The sequence below is a fragment of the Drosophila grimshawi genome, unplaced genomic scaffold (genome assembly GCF_018153295.1).
Source record: "Drosophila grimshawi isolate 15287-2541.00 unplaced genomic scaffold, ASM1815329v1 contig_311, whole genome shotgun sequence".
NCBI classification, from domain to species: Eukaryota; Metazoa; Arthropoda; class Insecta; order Diptera; family Drosophilidae; genus Drosophila; species Drosophila grimshawi.
The window spans coordinates 15,819,426-15,836,431 of record NW_025063098.1 but is presented as its reverse complement, the minus strand read 5'-3'; the positions used below and the strand labels follow the sequence as shown (position 1 = coordinate 15,836,431).

General features: G+C 40.1%; 1 protein-coding gene across 1 annotated transcript; it reads right to left on the bottom strand.

The window, feature by feature from the left end:
• Positions 1 to 3,227: 3,227 nt before the first annotated feature.
• LOC6567550 lies at positions 3,228 to 5,754 on the bottom strand. Its single transcript, XM_001994076.3, has 2 exons — positions 5,673 to 5,754; positions 3,228 to 5,618 (listed from the first exon to the last, which is right to left on the bottom strand). The coding sequence occupies exons 1-2, from the start codon at positions 5,673 to 5,675 to the stop codon at positions 3,306 to 3,308; spliced, it is 2,316 nt and encodes a 771-aa protein (XP_001994112.3). The 5' UTR covers positions 5,676 to 5,754; the 3' UTR covers positions 3,228 to 3,305.
• Positions 5,755 to 17,006: the final 11,252 nt, after the last annotated feature.

Sequence of the window (17,006 nt, the reverse complement as noted above, 5' to 3'; positions counted from 1 at the left end):
AGTAAATTAAAAAGCCACGCAACTTAAGTTTTCATTTGTAAAAACGATGAAAACAATGAGCCGCTCCCAACAATCATCAAGACAATCGATGATGGTCGTCGATCGAGGCAGACGCATTGGCACCACAATCCACAATCCACAATCCACAATACTTAATGATGGATTTTACACTTGGCTAATAGTTTTTTGATACAAAATTTTACGCCAAAGCCAAATTACAATAGTTCCACACACGCACTCAGGCACACACACAACACACACGCCTTCGACTTGGCCACACACACGACAGAAACTTAATTAGTTTTCAAAGTGCAGCAACAAAAAAAAAAATAAGTAAAAAAAAATGATAAATTGATGATAGTTCGAAGACGCTGCTGCTTCCAAGCTGTCTGGAACGATCGGTTAGCGATATATTGAGTTACGATGTCAGCGGCGAAGATCATTAAAATTACAGAGTTTCCCAAGTTCCCAAGAAATGCAAACCAGCCCATAACAGCTGGGCCAGCATTATGGCATCCACATCAAAAATAAACGAAAAGAAAAGAATAAAAAAATAATAAAAAAAACTTTGTAATTTTTCAATAAGAGACCACAAAACTAAATTAGCTGGAGCTCTGCTCGCCAGGATCGAAAGCGCATGCAAATTTCACAGGAATCAAAAACGCGAAATGTACAAATAATAATAAAAATAATAAAGAAAAACAGAAAGAAAAAAATCAAAAGAAGGTATATATATATATATACCAAGCCCAAAAAGTCGTTGCAGCCGCCATGTGACTTATGACTGAGGTAGGGACTGTGACTGGGACTGGGACGGCAACTGGGATTGGGACTGAGACTGAGACTGCGACTGGTCCTGAGACTGTGCCTGTGCCTGTGCCTGGAGTTGGGCATCGTGTGTCTCGTTTCGTTTTGGCCCATGTGCAGACAGTTGCGAAATTATATTTGCGCCGCGTCATGCAGCACCATTGTGTTAAGGAACTGGCGTTCGATGCAGCAACCAAAGATGAACTGGCGTCCCGAGCACAGAGGGAACAACTCTGCGGCCGATTTGTCAGTGCAGACGAATAGTTTAACTGGCCGAGAGGAGTAGTAGTAGTTGTTGTTGTTGTTTTTCTTTATTTTTTTTTTTTTTGACTTGGATTGGCTGCTCTCACACAGGTTGTTGTGGCTTCCCTAGTCCCTGGCCCTAGCACACAGACTGCAACAGACTACATCATCGTCATCGTGCTATTCAAACAAATGATTTACAAAATGTTAAATGAATTATGCATTCTGCATATGCGACTTTGCCATTTCGTGCCATTTTTCATATTAGCTGCAAGCTCGAAGCTGCAAGACCAATGCTTCAACTGTGGCAGCCTTGTACCTGTGCCTCTGACTTCGACTCCAACTTGGTGTTGGCTTTAATAAATTGGCGTGGAGTGCGCCTGCAGCAATTATTATTGTTGTTGTTGTTGCTGTTGTTGTTGTTGCTGTTGTTGTTGTTCTGCTTGACCATTTGGCCGTTGCCTAAGCACTGGGAATTCTATGTCAATGCCTGAGCAAATATAGCACTGATTTTTCTCTTCCTTTTCATTTTTTGCAACGACCCTTTATAATCAAGTCATATAAATTGAGTGCATTTTTCATAATAAATGAAGGGAATTGTCTAAATTATGCCGTCTGCTGCTCTGTGATATGGACTGCGATGACTTTGGGAAATCTTTTGAACTGAACAGTACGTGTGGGAAGTGACCAAGCGGAGGGAGTACGAGTAGCCAGGAGGAGTCTGTGAAATCTGTCTGTATGAAATTGTAGTTCAAATAAAAGGAAGCGAGACTAGATCAATGGTCTAGGACAGGTGCAAATTATGAATTGTATATTAAAATATTAAGGGATAATAGAAGCGATCAGGTAGAGTAATTGTGTACAAATGAGTGGTAAGCTTGAAGAATCTTGTAACAGAAAGCTTATTAGCCTTAATTAGTTAATAGCTATTGTGTATAATATTTAAAATGGTAAAAATGGTAGATAACTTTAACAAGCAATCAGTCCACGAATTAGTCCTTAATCTACTGGTCTTAGATCAGCACCCAAGACTTTAATTTAATCTTATTTGTAAGTGGATCCTAACAATAATTAATTTAGTTCACTTGAATTGAAAATATTGAGTAAGACAACGTAGAACTTAATAATTTCTTCGGCATTGCAACATAGTTGCAGCAAGTTCCTCAAGTGTATTTACACAACCTGTAAAACTATCAAAAATTTCCCTATGAAAATACACATTTCCATCTCTATCTCTCACTCTCTCTCTCTATCTCTGTTCCATTCACACTCTTGGTTTCTATCGTAAATTATAAACATATCCAGCGGCACATCGTTGTAAAATGTAGGCAAGGAATACAATCAGAAAACCCAAATCGAAAGGCAAGTCAATGTCTGAGAGTCTTCATTAGACAGGTGAAATATGTTGATGTGCCTTAAAACAATATTTGCTCACTTTTGGGCACAGCGCAGTGTAGAACATTCTTGTGTTTGGTTAGCAATTAAAGAGGATCATTGGAATGGGAAATATGCAGCACCATCATCAGCAGCAGCAGCAGCAGCAGCAGCAGTAGTTGCAACAAGTGCAACACCCCCAGATCCAAAACATAATGTCTATGCTGACTAACTCTTGAGGCTGATGTTGTAAACAACAGCGCCCCATATTTAGTATGTGTGAAGAAAATGAATGTGCTGCAATCGCAACTGAAGACTAACAGTAGCCAGGGGCAGGGCCACAAGCCTAATTATGCTAGAGGAACGCCAACGCCAACACTAGCTCCCTCCCCTGCCTCCATCTCTCGGTGTCCTCCATCAAGCCCTGCCTCTCTTTCGAGCACTTGAGCCTTCAGCAAGACCCTTGCGAGTGCACTAAAACTGATTTATGCACTGTGCAGGACCAGACTTGAAGGCGGCTGCCTGCTCGCTGAAAGTTTCAAGTATTGCCAACGTGCAACATACATTTCCACACAGAGAGAAAAATCGATGTCGAATTTGGTCGATTTGGTATTTGTGTAAATCATGCCGGATTTCAAAACGATTTACTTATGAAAACAAATCAAATTTATCGACCGATTTTTTCTCGCTGTGCACAGTTTTGGTAACGAATGGCAACCTGCAACAACAGCCTCACATAAATTTCGTTATAGTTTGCTGTACTGGCCATTGTTTGAGTTCGTGTGCAATAAAACAAATTATGCTTTAGTTTTTACAAGTCGGAACTTAAAGCGCTTAAAGTTCATATACAAAATATAATATGTGGTTGGTTTATGTGTAGCTCACTGAAAGCTGGGCGCAATCAGTGTTAGTTGTTGCTGCAGCTGCTCATTCAACTGTTGCAGCAGCTTATCACGTTTCTTGAGGTGCCGCAACGTTTGGAACTGCATTTCCGAGTTGTAGATCATTTGCACCTTCTCCGAGATCTCCACCTCCATGACTGGTCGTAGCTTGCTGCCCTTATCATAATAGTTGTAATAGTTGGTACAATATCGCAGTGCTCGCTCGGCCAGGCGGGCCACATACTTCTTATAGCTCAGCGGCTCTGAGTCGTCGTCGTTCTCGTTGTCGTCAAAGGGATTAATGTTGTCGTCATCATGCCACGGTTGGGTGCGTCGATAGAAACGCTGGCCGGGCTCATAGCTGGATATGCTGAAGTCGCTGCTGCCATTTCCACTTGGCAGCAAGCTGCAACCCATTTTATTGGAGCTGCCGTCTTTCTTACTGTCATCACCTGAACTTATGTCGAGCGATTCGCACTTGGCTTTGATTTGCTCTGCACTATTCTCTACGCTCAGCGAGCTCTTTGCTGATTGCTGCAGTTCATCCCCGCTGGGATACTGTACACCTTTGTCTTCGCTGTAGTTGCTGGAATCGGATTGCTGTTGGTCCAGCACACTTCTAGTGGATCTGTCACTTTCTGGCACCTTCCGCTCACTCGCCCCATCATCATGATTTTCCATCTCCCCAGTTATGGGATCGGTTGTCTGATTGCTTACCGATATAATCTGAATGGGGCTACTAGCACGATCTTGATATTTCTTGGTTGCTGCATGAATCCGAGATCGTGTTCTGCTGTTTGTAAAACTGGCTGCAGCCTCACTTCTGCTACTCAAATAGTAGTCATCATTGCTAACGCTCACATGCCCACTTAGTGAATAACCCTCAAAAGATTCAGTTGGGAAATTATCGCCATACTGAGAGTATCTACTACTCTGGGTAGAAGAGTTCGATGAACAATATGAGAATGTGCCACTGTTATTATCATCCTTTTTGGGTTTCTTACTACTATATTTAGTTCTCAGTGAACCTGTTTCACTTTCGCAACTGTCCGGCATTATTCTAGCTGTAGTTTTTCGCTTCTCAACATAATTTCTCTCCGAGTTACTATTTTCTTCGCTTTCAGCGTAAGTTTCCGAATCTATGCAATCTTCAACTGGTTTCAAATGAACAGTTTTTATGGAGCTAGTCTTTTGGGTCTTTCGCTTTTCAGTATGTTTTGAAGATACGCCCGAACTATTTGCATCAAATTCTGCACTACTTTTTACCATATTGTACTGTATTTTCGGAATTATTTCAGAGCAATTTTGAATATGACTATTAATCTGTTCCTTTGAGTGGCATTTACTTTTATTCGATTGTTTCAATTGGTAAACATTACAGTGCTCGAATTGCAGCACCTCAGTTCTTATTTTGCCCTTCCCATTCTCTGCCAGGAATTTCGGATTCTTAGTCTTTGGCGAAGGTTCAAGAACCTGAACACATCTCTTGTATTCGCTTAAGATCCCCTTCGCTTGCTTCGCTTGAGCATTAAAAGTTGCTGCCAGCTTATCCATGTACTCCGCAACGTGGAAGTCATCGTATGCACCATTTTGATAAGAAGGTATTGCATCTAATTGTTCTTGGACTAGGCTTTGGGAAGCCTCCTCGGTAAAAGGAAAATCTTTCAAGGACTGCTGACAGCTGTCCGATTCTGGATCGCTGTCACTTGAAGTCTCCGTTGTATAATAGTCATCCTTGTACGGTTGACCCAAGTTGGCTACCCATCGCACTGTACGATCCCTGGTCCTATTGTATTTGCTAGAGTATTTAATCTGTTCCTGCTGCCGTTTGGATATTTGATTTGTGAATACTCTGCGAATCTGTTCAGCCTTTTCTTGACGCATTCTAGACTCCTCACAGACTTCACTATAAACTTGACTATATGTTTTCGACTCATCATTCGTTGACTGCGACATTTGACTCAGCTCTGAGTCGGTTTGTTGCCCACTTGCACATTCTAGATCTCTTTTCCTTTTAGTTTTTCCACCAATATCGAAATTTCCCGTGGATATGCTAGCTCGAATATATTTTCTGCTCTTCGCTTCTGGCTTCATATTTCGCACGAAATTCCGAAAAGGTATCGTTTTCAGAGTATTATTAAGCTCGGGATTTTGTTCAGTTATTTGGATTGGGTGTTGATCTAATCGTTGGCTTGAATCCATTTTGTACTCCGTGCTTGAAATGACTTCATTATCATCATTGCCATTCAGCTGTGCAGATTCATAATTGTAATTGTTTTCAAGACGCTGTAGAGGAGAATTTAGAGACATGTGCTGTGGGCAGAAAGTATTTATGATCGAAGCACCTCAGCTTTTTATAAAGCTTACCATTGATATTTGTTTAAATGTTGACTTTTTTTTGGCAACTCTATCATGTGGCTGAGCGAGCTCGACAATTGTGTTTTGTGTTACATTGTGTTGTGCTCATTATTTGACATAAATAACACTGAAGCTGCGTTATCACTCAACAAACACACATAAATTTCATCACAATAATGACCTTTGCTGTCAGCACAATAATCAATTTTTGGGTTCATTCCGATGCCACACACAAAAACTGCTCGACAACAACTTGGTAGCCAAAAGGGAGCCAGGCAGCAGCTCGGAGCCATGTGCTTGGCCACAAAACACAAACGCAAATCAATTAGCTGCAACCAGAAGAAAATTCTAAAAAAAAACTAAAAAAAAAGAAAACACTGTAGAGTAAAAATAAGTTTTGGGAAACATAAATGTCAAAGAGGCGAAACTTGAATGCCCTTAAACATAATACAATATTAATTTGTTTAGCTGATAAGAGTCATAAATTAAAGCCAGGAACAATATGGAATATAGAGAAATTGTTATAAAAAGCCCAAATATATTATCTATACACAATTGGTTGAAAACTAATTGTCGAGCACTAAATTGAATACTGAAATTTAAATTAATATTAAACGAAGACTAAAAATTAAATTGGTAAACATTGACAGAAAATATGTTTGGAAAACCGTTTTGAAGAAGTCAAGTTTAAGTGCTCATAAGAAAATAAATTAAAATGAATATCGAATCGAAAAGAAAAATATCAAAAATAGAAGTAAACAATCCGACAAAGGAAAAGACACATAAATAAATCAAAATTCTAGTTCACAAAAACAAACTGCATGTGAAATGAGTAATACTCAATCGAAGGGTATACAAAATGTAAAGTGGCATCAGCCAAAAACTTTGGTTGCCCACACAACGCGCCCAAAAGTGCATCAGTGCAATGAGGTAGAGCAGGGCGGGGCAGGCGGGGCAGGGATTAGTTTTGAGGAGGTGCAAGCGAAGGCTACTGGAGGCCGATCCGTTACCCGGGCACCCATTAGTGTCACTTAGCAGCTAATTATGCAGCGCTTGTGAATTACTTTTTAATTTGTTGCTGCTCGTGTACCAAAATAAATAAAGAAGAGCAGCCCCAAGAGGAGTTGCCGCGTAGCTGCCAAGGCAGATGATGCGGCCAACAAAACTACAACAAAACTGAAAACTCAAGTGGCGAAAATTGTTCGAGTGGATCCCAGACAAAAGTTTGGTTCCCGGCAGCCAACTTGGCTGCTGCTTGGCTGCTGGCTGCTGGCCGCTTGGCTGCCTTTTGACTTCTTGGACTCAGAGTTGGCTCCTTCTGTTGTTCTCTTTTGGCACGTGCTGTGGGCGTTCACTTTAATTTAGCTGCCTACCGTAGGGCCCCCGAGGGCAATCGGCAATCGGTGCCTGGCTAACACACAGACAACACACAAACCGTAGCTTGGTGGCAAAATGGGCGTGGATTTTGTTTGTTGTTCTTGTTAGTGTCTTTAGTGCTCTTAGCCCATTTTGTAGAAACTATGTTGTTGTTGCAACTGAGGTTGTGAAACTTAATTGAACACTGGAAGTGTCGGGCAAAGGTGGTACAAGTATCTTTTGCAGTTGGTTATTTTAAGTGGCTCAAAGCATTTTCACCAAACAGGAACAGAAACAAAAGCAGAAGCTTAACGGTTTCAAGTTGATGTTTTGAGAGTGAGATTTAAGCAGTATTACTAGATTTTATAGTAAGCCTATAAAAGATCACCAGTCTAAAATAAGTACTAAAGGACCTTGGTTATGTGGCTTGCATATAATCTGGAAGAAACAGGTTTTATATTAATATGATATTTATTGTTGAAATAAAAATGGGGACTAGCTGGAACCAGTTTTAATAATTGTGGAAAATTGTATAAGCTTGTTAATGGCAAAGTAATTTATAAGTATGGTTCAAAAAAATAGGTAAATATATTAAAATTTTTGCTTTCTTCATTTTGCTGAAGATACAGAATAAATTCTAAGCTCGGATATTCAAGAAATTTTTACTCTTTGTTCCTTAGGTTAAATTAGTCATTGATTTTCTTTCCAATTTTGATGAATATATAGAATAAATAGTAAGCTCATAATAGCTCGGACTTTCTACGCACATTCATTGCGTATACCTTTGATTAACCTGTTTGCGTCTGGTAGGATCTCGGACACACGCCCATTTTAAAGTTCACTGTACAATAATCTGAATCTTTCATTAAAACTTTCTACGAGGGCTAACACTAATTGGCGTCTTATCAGTAGAGATGTAGAGATGTCTAACTACAGCTTCCTCCAGCGCTTAAAATTGGCCCGCTTACCTTTTGATCTTCACGCCTTAGAGGTGGCACGCTTCGGGCCGTCGTCAGCACGTTCATTTCTCTGTGTCCAAGTGTTAATTAGACAAAGCTAATTAAAAATTTTACGCACACTCAGCGCCAGGCAGCCAACCAACCAGCCAGTCAGATCACATAAGTAGCCTCAATCAGGCGACTTCAACTTGCAAGTCGCTGACTAAAAAAACAACAAAAAAAAAAGGAAAAAAAAGAAGCGAAGCTGCAACTTGCGGCCAAAAGCGGCAAGATACATTTATTAAAGTCGCTCAGTCGGCTCGATTGGAGCCCGGGTAGCATAAATCGTGGAATGACATGCGACAAAACGTGCAGGTTGCATTTGTGCGGTGCGATTGAAGGAAAGGACCAAGAACAACAACAAAGATCAGCGATCAACGATCGATGGCTGATGGGTAATTAAAAATTGATCACGTTTAACAAAATGCTACCGAAACAATATATCACAATGCTGGCCAAGGAGTGATGGGGGGCACTGAAGCGACTGACGAGAGCGAGACACAATGTTGACAAAGTCACAAAGATTGGACGTATCGATCGGCTCGCCTGCCACATTAAAGTCAAAGCTACAGCTTACAGTTGCCCCTCTCTCTGTCTCTATCTTTGACACACTCTCTCCCTGTCTCTTTCTCTCGATTGTGTATGATTTTTTTGTTTTCGTTTGTTGTCAGTCCATCAATAATTCATTGGGACTGAGTGATCTATTCAGCGAGCGATCGCCATGGAGCTGCAACGATCGATCGCGAGAAAAAAGATATTCCGCTTGTCAGCATCGGCGAAGCACAAGTGTTTTTTTATGTATTATATGCGAAAAAAATTAAATTGTGCCATAAATATAATAATGATAAAGGAAAATAGAGAGAGACAGAGAGAGAGAGAGAGCGGGAGAGAGAGGGGAGAGACAAGATACAATGGTGCAGAGTCGTTCGCCGGTTCCGCTCATTATTAGTAGCTACGCTTTTGTTGCGACCTGCAGTTGTTGAGGAACCCTTCAGAACGGGTGTTGGTTTTTCACAATGAACTTCTCCGACTCCGGGTTTGGAGCTGACAAAAGGAATGCCAGTCGAATGATTGCGACTTTGATTGAAAATTGCCGCTGCAATTTTTGACAGCACTCGAGACATGTTTTGTTATTAATGCCAGCAATGCGGTAGGCCAACAACAGCAGTTGGCATTTGCCCGCCCTCGACTGCTATTCACTCTCTGATATCAGCAGCATTGATTGACCTAATGGGCTGTAACCCAGTCCAAGCTTTAACTCTTGACACATCGGAGCGCGCGCGCGCTCTCCAATTCCTCCAGTTCAAACATTGTGAGGTGTTGACAAAACATAAAGTTCGTGTGAATGCCAACACGCTGTGACAATTGTTTGACGACAACATCAACAACAACAACAACCAAAAAGACGACAATAACAACAGCATAACTATGAAAAGGTCCTGGGTCCAGACACCATCATGACACTCTACTCCCACAGCTACATAGCTGGCGAGGTGCCCAAAGCTGAGCTCTGCTCCCAGCTACGTTCCCTCGCAATCATCGATAACATTTCGCAGTTGTTGTTGCCGTTGTAAAACGTGCAGCAAGCGCGCGAACATTCAAAATATGCAAATGCCACAAGAGAGCAACAACCATTGCAAGCCAACAAGCCAAATAAATAAAGATGAATTCAGTCATGCGACATTTTGGATACTCTACGCATTGATAACATAGAGATAAAGAGCAATATTCAATTCAAAAGACCTTTTTATTCCTAAATAAATAAATTGAAATCGTGCACAAGGAAGTTCAATCAGAAGAAATATATAAAAAGGATAAAGGAAAATCCAAAATCCAAATGGAGTTAATAATAATAAATAAATATAAATATAAAAAACAAAAAGGAACAAGTCTATGAAAACATTCCTTTATCAGAGTAATATTCATCTCATATTACTCTCTCCAACTCAATCATTTGTCCTAACTTTCTCTCGTCTACTCTTTCAAAAACTATTTTCTTTAATAGTTAATCAATTAAGTAACAAATTTAAGACAAGCTGGAAGCATAATTTTCGTTTTTATCACATTTCTCATAGTCAATTTAGTATCAAATATTTATAACTATAAGTTTAAGTTGAGCTTCAAAAACATCGCTTTGATTGTTACCAAATTACGTTAGAAAGTTAAGATACCCTCTGCTAAAGTAGGCATAACAATCGTCTACTGCAATCAACATCATCATCGCTGTCGATGTCGACGTCGACGTCGACTTTAGCCTTATCGTTTGGGGCATTCAAAATGTTTGTGTAGCAGTCATTGCATATTTTCTGCTGGCTTTTTTTTCCGTTTTTATATTTTTTTATTTTATTTGTTTAATTCCGCGAAATTTCGCTTGTGGCCCATAGACGGCAAATTGAAACTGGCTAATCATATTGACAAGCGCGACAAATCTCCATCAGCTGACAGACATTTCGGTTTCGCTTTTGTGGCAGCAACTTGTTAAGCAATTAGTCATCGGTCGTGTGTATCACTGAAAAATACCATACGAGTCTTAACATATATCTCACACATATATATAGGCATTAGCCAAAAGTCAACAATATTCAAATGGTTGCGTTAGAAAACTATAGCAAAAGTAAAAAGCTCATTGAGCTTAAAAGAGGGTTTGGTATGCTGTATAAGCGGGTAGATGCCTTTATTTAATTATCTGAATACCTTTTCCTATGTATATATTCATTTCAAAAGAAGTAAGTCAAAAGTTAGAAAGGGTTTTTTATTAAATTAAATGCGTATAAGCGGAATTCCATAATGCTGAATTTATCTTGTAATGTTCTTAAAGAGATTTTCAACTCATCAGCAAACTTTCCCAGCCATAGCCTAAATATTTTGTAATATTATATATTATTAGATAGTTTTTAGTCTATGTCCAAGGTCTGCAATTTCATTCGAATTTAATCAATATGATTGAAGATGATGTTTTAGAAAATACTATCCAATTGAATACTTTGATCACTCTCCAGTTCATCTGTACAACAAAATATAAACCCCTCAAACTTTACAATGAGTTGTCTCAGCATTTTGCACTTCCCGACTTTCCATTCATATATTTAAAATGTTTGCCCACATCAAATGTTGCTCAATTTTAGATGCCTTACTCAGCTTTGCTCCCCCGCTTGTATGTTAAGTTGTTGTGCTGTTCGTTCTCCTTGTTGCTGGACCAGGACAAAGCCAAGCCAAGCAAAAAGCAGGCAAAGACAGAGGCATTGGTAGAGGCAGAGGCAGAGGCAGAGGCGAAATGAAGCGAAGCGAAGCAAAGCATATTGATATCGTGCATATTGATCTTGTTTGGCGATAAGTGTGGAGTCTATACTCGTACTCGTATATATACAAATATTTGCTACATTTGGCTTAAGCCACTTCCATGGAAGTTGCTCGCATAAAAAAAAAACAAAAACAAAAAAGAGGCAAAATAATAATAAGAAAGAAAAAGAGTAGAAAAAACAAAGCGCAGTCTCGCTCGAGCAGTGGCATCAGCACCGGCTGTAGTAACTGGCATTAGACTCCAAGCGTTTTGGCCAGTAGTTGCAACGTTTTGGGCTAAAATGCTTTTTGCGCTGCGGCATCGCAGTTGAACTCGGGGTTGAGCACAGGCAACCAGCCAGCTATGTCTGCTTTTTTTTTTCTTTTTTTTTTTTTTTGGGGCACATGTGGCCCAACACCAGGCATAGCTACAGCAACAGCTACAGCCATGGCATTCTCACACGACCCAAAGCATTGGTCAGCTGTATCCAGCAGTAGAGAGAGAGAGAGAGAGGGAGGATGGGCATTGGCTTTGAGGCGCGGGCCAGCAGCTAACTGCGATCTAGGCAGACCGCAACTATAAATTTCATAATGGCAAAAGGGGTAACCGTTTAGCTCTGGCTGCGACTCGACTCGGGCTCCTCTTGAAGGTCTTTGCATTTCTGCGAATTAATATTCGTGTGATTTTTTATCGTTATTTGATTTCTGCTAAATATATATACATATATGCACCTCTATCTCTATATATATATATATATATATATGTATATTCACCTTAGAAAGAAGTCAAAGTGTCAGCCATAATTGTGATGATTGAGTGCAAGCTTTTGCGAATGAGCTTTCTATGCAATTCTCACATGCAGCTGCAGTCTTTCTTTGCACCTCATACAAACAGCTATCGCCTTTCTATGCGATTCTCATTGGGGTTGTAGTGCATTTATACCCAGCACGTATTCACCTATAAAGTATATGTGTTCTTCACCAGTATCAATAGCCGAATCAATATATATATACATATATGTTAAGTTTATTTAATTTTATCTATAACTAATAAGAGACACAATTGTATATATAGCTTTCCAATTGATATATTATCATAAAGTTATGTAATGAGTGTATTAACTAGGATCATAAGCAAAGGTATTAAAGTATATTTCGGGTCTTTTAAATTCAATTTTATTTTTTACATACAACTGTACAAACTCATTAGGCTTGCAAGTTTATCAAATCTGTGTTGCTTGCCGCTTCAATGAATTACAAACAATAACTGTCAATTGTCACACTTAACACACGAAGTGATCATTGTTGTAACCAAGCAATTAGTGTGCAGGGAAGCTGTAAAGCCAATGCTCAAGTATGTAACTCATAGTCGTAAAACGGCCTCAACTTTAACCTTTTTAATGAGCCGCATATTGTGGACCGGCAGGCACTCAAGTTGCACTTAATCCACAGACAGCAACTGGGCTCACATAAAATCATAAAATCTGCTCACATGAAATTAGCCATGGCCATAAAAAGGCCAACATAAAATGCCAAACAAGAGCGCCAATGTAATTATGCAAAACAAACATTTCAATATGCGGCAGAGAGAGAGGGTGCCGACGGGGGAACTGATGGTGGGCGTTTGCGGAATTAACTTATTAATTCTACGAGCTGGAATTTCAATTTTTGCGATTGGCCTTTTTCAATGAATTCTCCAAAGTTTTATGGCCAAGAACGAGGAGGCAGCCGCAGCAGCAGCGGCAACAGCAGCAGCAGCAGCAGCAATGTTTATGTTATTAATTTCAGAGCTGACGTCGCACACGGCGTATGTGGAATGTCTCCAAGAACAGAGATAAGGATAGAGAGTGAGAGAGAGAGAGCGAGAGCGAGTCTTATGCCTCATTTTGTCTGAGGACTGACCACAAAACAGCAGCGCGTAATTTAATATTTCGTGGCGCCAGCAGAACTATAAAAAAAAATCAATGCCAGGTCGCAGTTAGCAGGCTCCAGCTCCAGCAACATCTCCAGCTACAGCTTGAGTTCCAAAATGAAATGACTTAAGCTGCGCCATTCATTATGACAACACGACGTTGCCTGCCTGCTTTGGTTGGTGGCAGACCCGAGAGACAGAGCGAGAGACAGATAAAGAGGGAGAGGTTTGGCCAGGGGTAGATTGGTCGCATTGCTTGCAGATTTGCTGCTGCTTCATCTTCATCATCTTTTGGGGCAGCAACAAAAACAACAACAGCAACAGCAGCAGCAAAAGCAGCAGCAGCAGCAGCAGCAGGAGCAGGAGCAGGAGCAGCAGGTCCAGCGTTCCTGATTCCAGGCGCAGTAAAAATGTCTGCGCCAAACACAAATTTTGTGTTGAGATTGCGATCATTTCACTGATATCGTCGCGTCGCATTCAGGCGTGTGCGCAGGCGCAAGCAATCCTCAGCAGCAGCAGCAACAAAAAACAACAAAAAAAAACAAGAAACAACAACAACAGCAACAAGTTGAACAACGCGTGACGCAAAAATACCAAACACAACATTTGACTGTTTGTTGTTGTTGTTGCGGCTGCTGCTGCTGCTGTTGAATGTGGCATGTGACCCTTTCATGTCACAGACAAATGCACTGCGAGAAATTAGGTTAGTCTAAGCAGATGTTTTCTTTGTTAGCAGTGGCCAAAACTACCACCTCAATTTAACTCAAGGTATTTTTCTTGCCAGAATGATTTCTAAACTTGGCAAAAATACAGTCTTAACATAAGTTTTACTACAAACTGTTACCTATGAAATTATTTCTTACTTAAAAAGCTTAACTATCAAACAAAAATGCTTAGATATACTTCCAGCTGTTACTCTTTAAAGTATTTATTATTTAAATAATATATTCATATTAATGCCGGATAAATCAGACGCCTTACAAACTGAGCCGACTCCGAAGCAACCATATTGGTTAAAAATATAAATAATTATAAATAATTTGTGTGACTCAGCCGCAAGGCGATGCCAAATGCGGCTGCAATCAATTTCCATATTGTTTTTCAGATATTTCGTTGTTCTGTCGATTTATCAAGCATCATCAGAGGCTGTCAAAAGTTTTGTCAGTGCAAAAATTGGCGCATCAAAGCTGCGTCAGTTGTTCAATGAATGATATTTTATGCCTTAGTTGCAAATCTGTGGGTTTGGTTTGTTTGCATTTTTTTTGTCTTTTTTTTTTGTCCGGTTTCCATAAGGTACGAGAGGTAATGTGTATAAAAATTGTGAACATGTGGGAACTTATATTTAATTTTTTCTTTATTTTTTTTTTTATTTTGAACGGTTTGCGTTGGTTTTTATTTTCATTTGGAGTTTTATATGCTGGTTGCTATTCATTGGACAACATCGACGACTGCGATTACGACTGGAACTCGAAGTTGGACTCGGTTTGGAGCTGGAGTTGACTTTGGTGTTGTTATGTCGTACTCATTTCATTTTTGATTTATGCAGCGAACCCTTTCTAAATAATAAATAAAATATGAAATATGTCGACTTTTTTTTTTGTTTTTATTTTTATTTTTTTTATTCTTGTTGCTTTTGTTGGTGGCTGCTGCTGCTGCTGCTGCTTCTGCTTGGGGGAACAAATCTTGGGTTCCAGTTGTCTTAGCTCGTCCAGTGTGGATTGAATCTGGTGTCGTTTTGTTAAATGTCCATCAAAATCATTTTTGTGTCTCAACAATGCTTAAAATGTATACATCAAATGTTGTGGCCTCATAAATTATATTTGCAGAGCCTGCAGATCTTCGCCAGAAATTGAAAGTTCCCTTTTGCCCTGACCAGACACTGACAAGTGACTTTTCGATTTGATCTTTTTCTCTCCTTTCGGATTTGTTGGCGTATTTTGTGCATTTTTTCGAGGGAGTTTGCATTGGCTGCTGGCGCTAGTAGCCTGTCAAATTAGTAACCAGCTTCACGGTCAACGCTCAGGCGTTCTGGATCATGCTGAGCAGGATGAGAACCAGATGAGAAGAGACCCAAATCCTTTTCAATGCACTGCGAATAATAAATGTGATTAGTTTGGATTAGACGATTATTCAGAAAAGATTTAAATTGTTCTACGATTTCAATCAGAATTCCTGTGTAGGATATGATTTCAAATGTTTTGATATATCGTATATGAAAAAAAGTAAATTAATATTAGACTATAATGAATCTGGGAGCATTCAAGTGTAAAATTGTATAACATTTACTGCAAGGATCCTAAGTTATTGGCAAATATCCCCTTCTAATTTTAACCGTAATCAAATTCATATCCTAAGTTTTAAGTAAACATTTTTTTGATAGCAGAGCATTTCTTTTGATTATTTTGGCTTTTTACCACCTTTCCTTAATATATTTGATTTATCCACAAATCAAGCATTTCATGAGCTTAGTGGCAAGCCACTAAACGCATTTTTCTCATATGTCGAATAAAGTATTAGCTTTCAAGCTAGTATTTTTCCCATGATCTTCTGCCAAGGTTGCTCAAGCAACTGCACAGTGAGTTACTTACTTACAAAGCTAACGACCCTGTGCCCCTCAGCACACTTCTCCCCCACTCCGCTTTTCCTTTCGCCGTAGAGCCCTGCAATTACCATAACATAAATCAAAAGCAGTTTTAAGCGTTAAATGAAAAGCAAAAAAGAAAAAAACCAACAAAAAATGAAGAAAAAAAGAAGAAAGTGAGTAATGTAAATGTTAAAGCAACCGGATAAGCATAAAAATAGGCATTCAAATAAATAGACTAAACCGGATTTGCAACAAACGCGCGTCGTCTACACCCACAACACACACACACTCGCATACACACGCACACACACCTCGATATCCGCTCATATGACGCACTTCCGAGCTGAGCAGCCACTGCAAGTGAAGTCTACGTCAGAGTCCTGGTTTGAAGACCCTGCATTATCCTTTCACACGCAGCCGTATTGTTGGGGGTTGTTGTTCCTGTCCCTGTCCCAGTCCCTGTTCCTGTTCTCGTTATTGTTGTTGTTGTTGGCTTGCTCGGAAAAAGTCAATTAAAAAAGTTAAATAAATCATAAAACTTGGCAGATGATTTGATTGCGGCATGCGCACCAATCCACGCCAGGCTACAATGTTGCCACTAACCCAAGCAATAGATGTCGACGGAACGCGGGTAGATGCCAGTGGGTAGTGGGTGGTTGGCGGGTGGCGTTTGGGTTTGTTTGTTTGCTTGAGGCTTTTAGAGTTTTTGGCCCCGGTGCAAATCTTTCCGTATTTACTTTTCGGCTGCTGCGGTTGCCTGGCAAGGCTTTGCTTCCTGTTATCGGGTGGGGGCGGGCAGGCGGGGAGGCGGACATCCGGCTCGTTGTTGGTTGTTGTTGTCGTTGACTTTGGCAATCATAACTGTAACTGCTCGCTGCCAAAATTTATGAAGTGTGCCGTGCGTTGACGATGACTTTGCCACGTGTCCTTCTATCCTTGCCACCAGACAACGACTGCATTTGAGTTTTGGGCGTTTGCTATTTGGGGGGCGGCGGGCGGTGGGTGGGGTGATTTTGTGTATACATTATTAAAAATTGTCGAGCGTCGACTGCAAGTGATTTGCTTTGATTTTGATGCCCTTTACGCCGACATTTATCATATTGCGGCAAATGAATTTTAATGAAATCCCGTTTTTTTTTTTTTTTTTGCATAACTTATGCTGGAAGCTTTTTTTGTCGCATTCCCCAAGACAATTTCTCATATTAGTTTGTCAC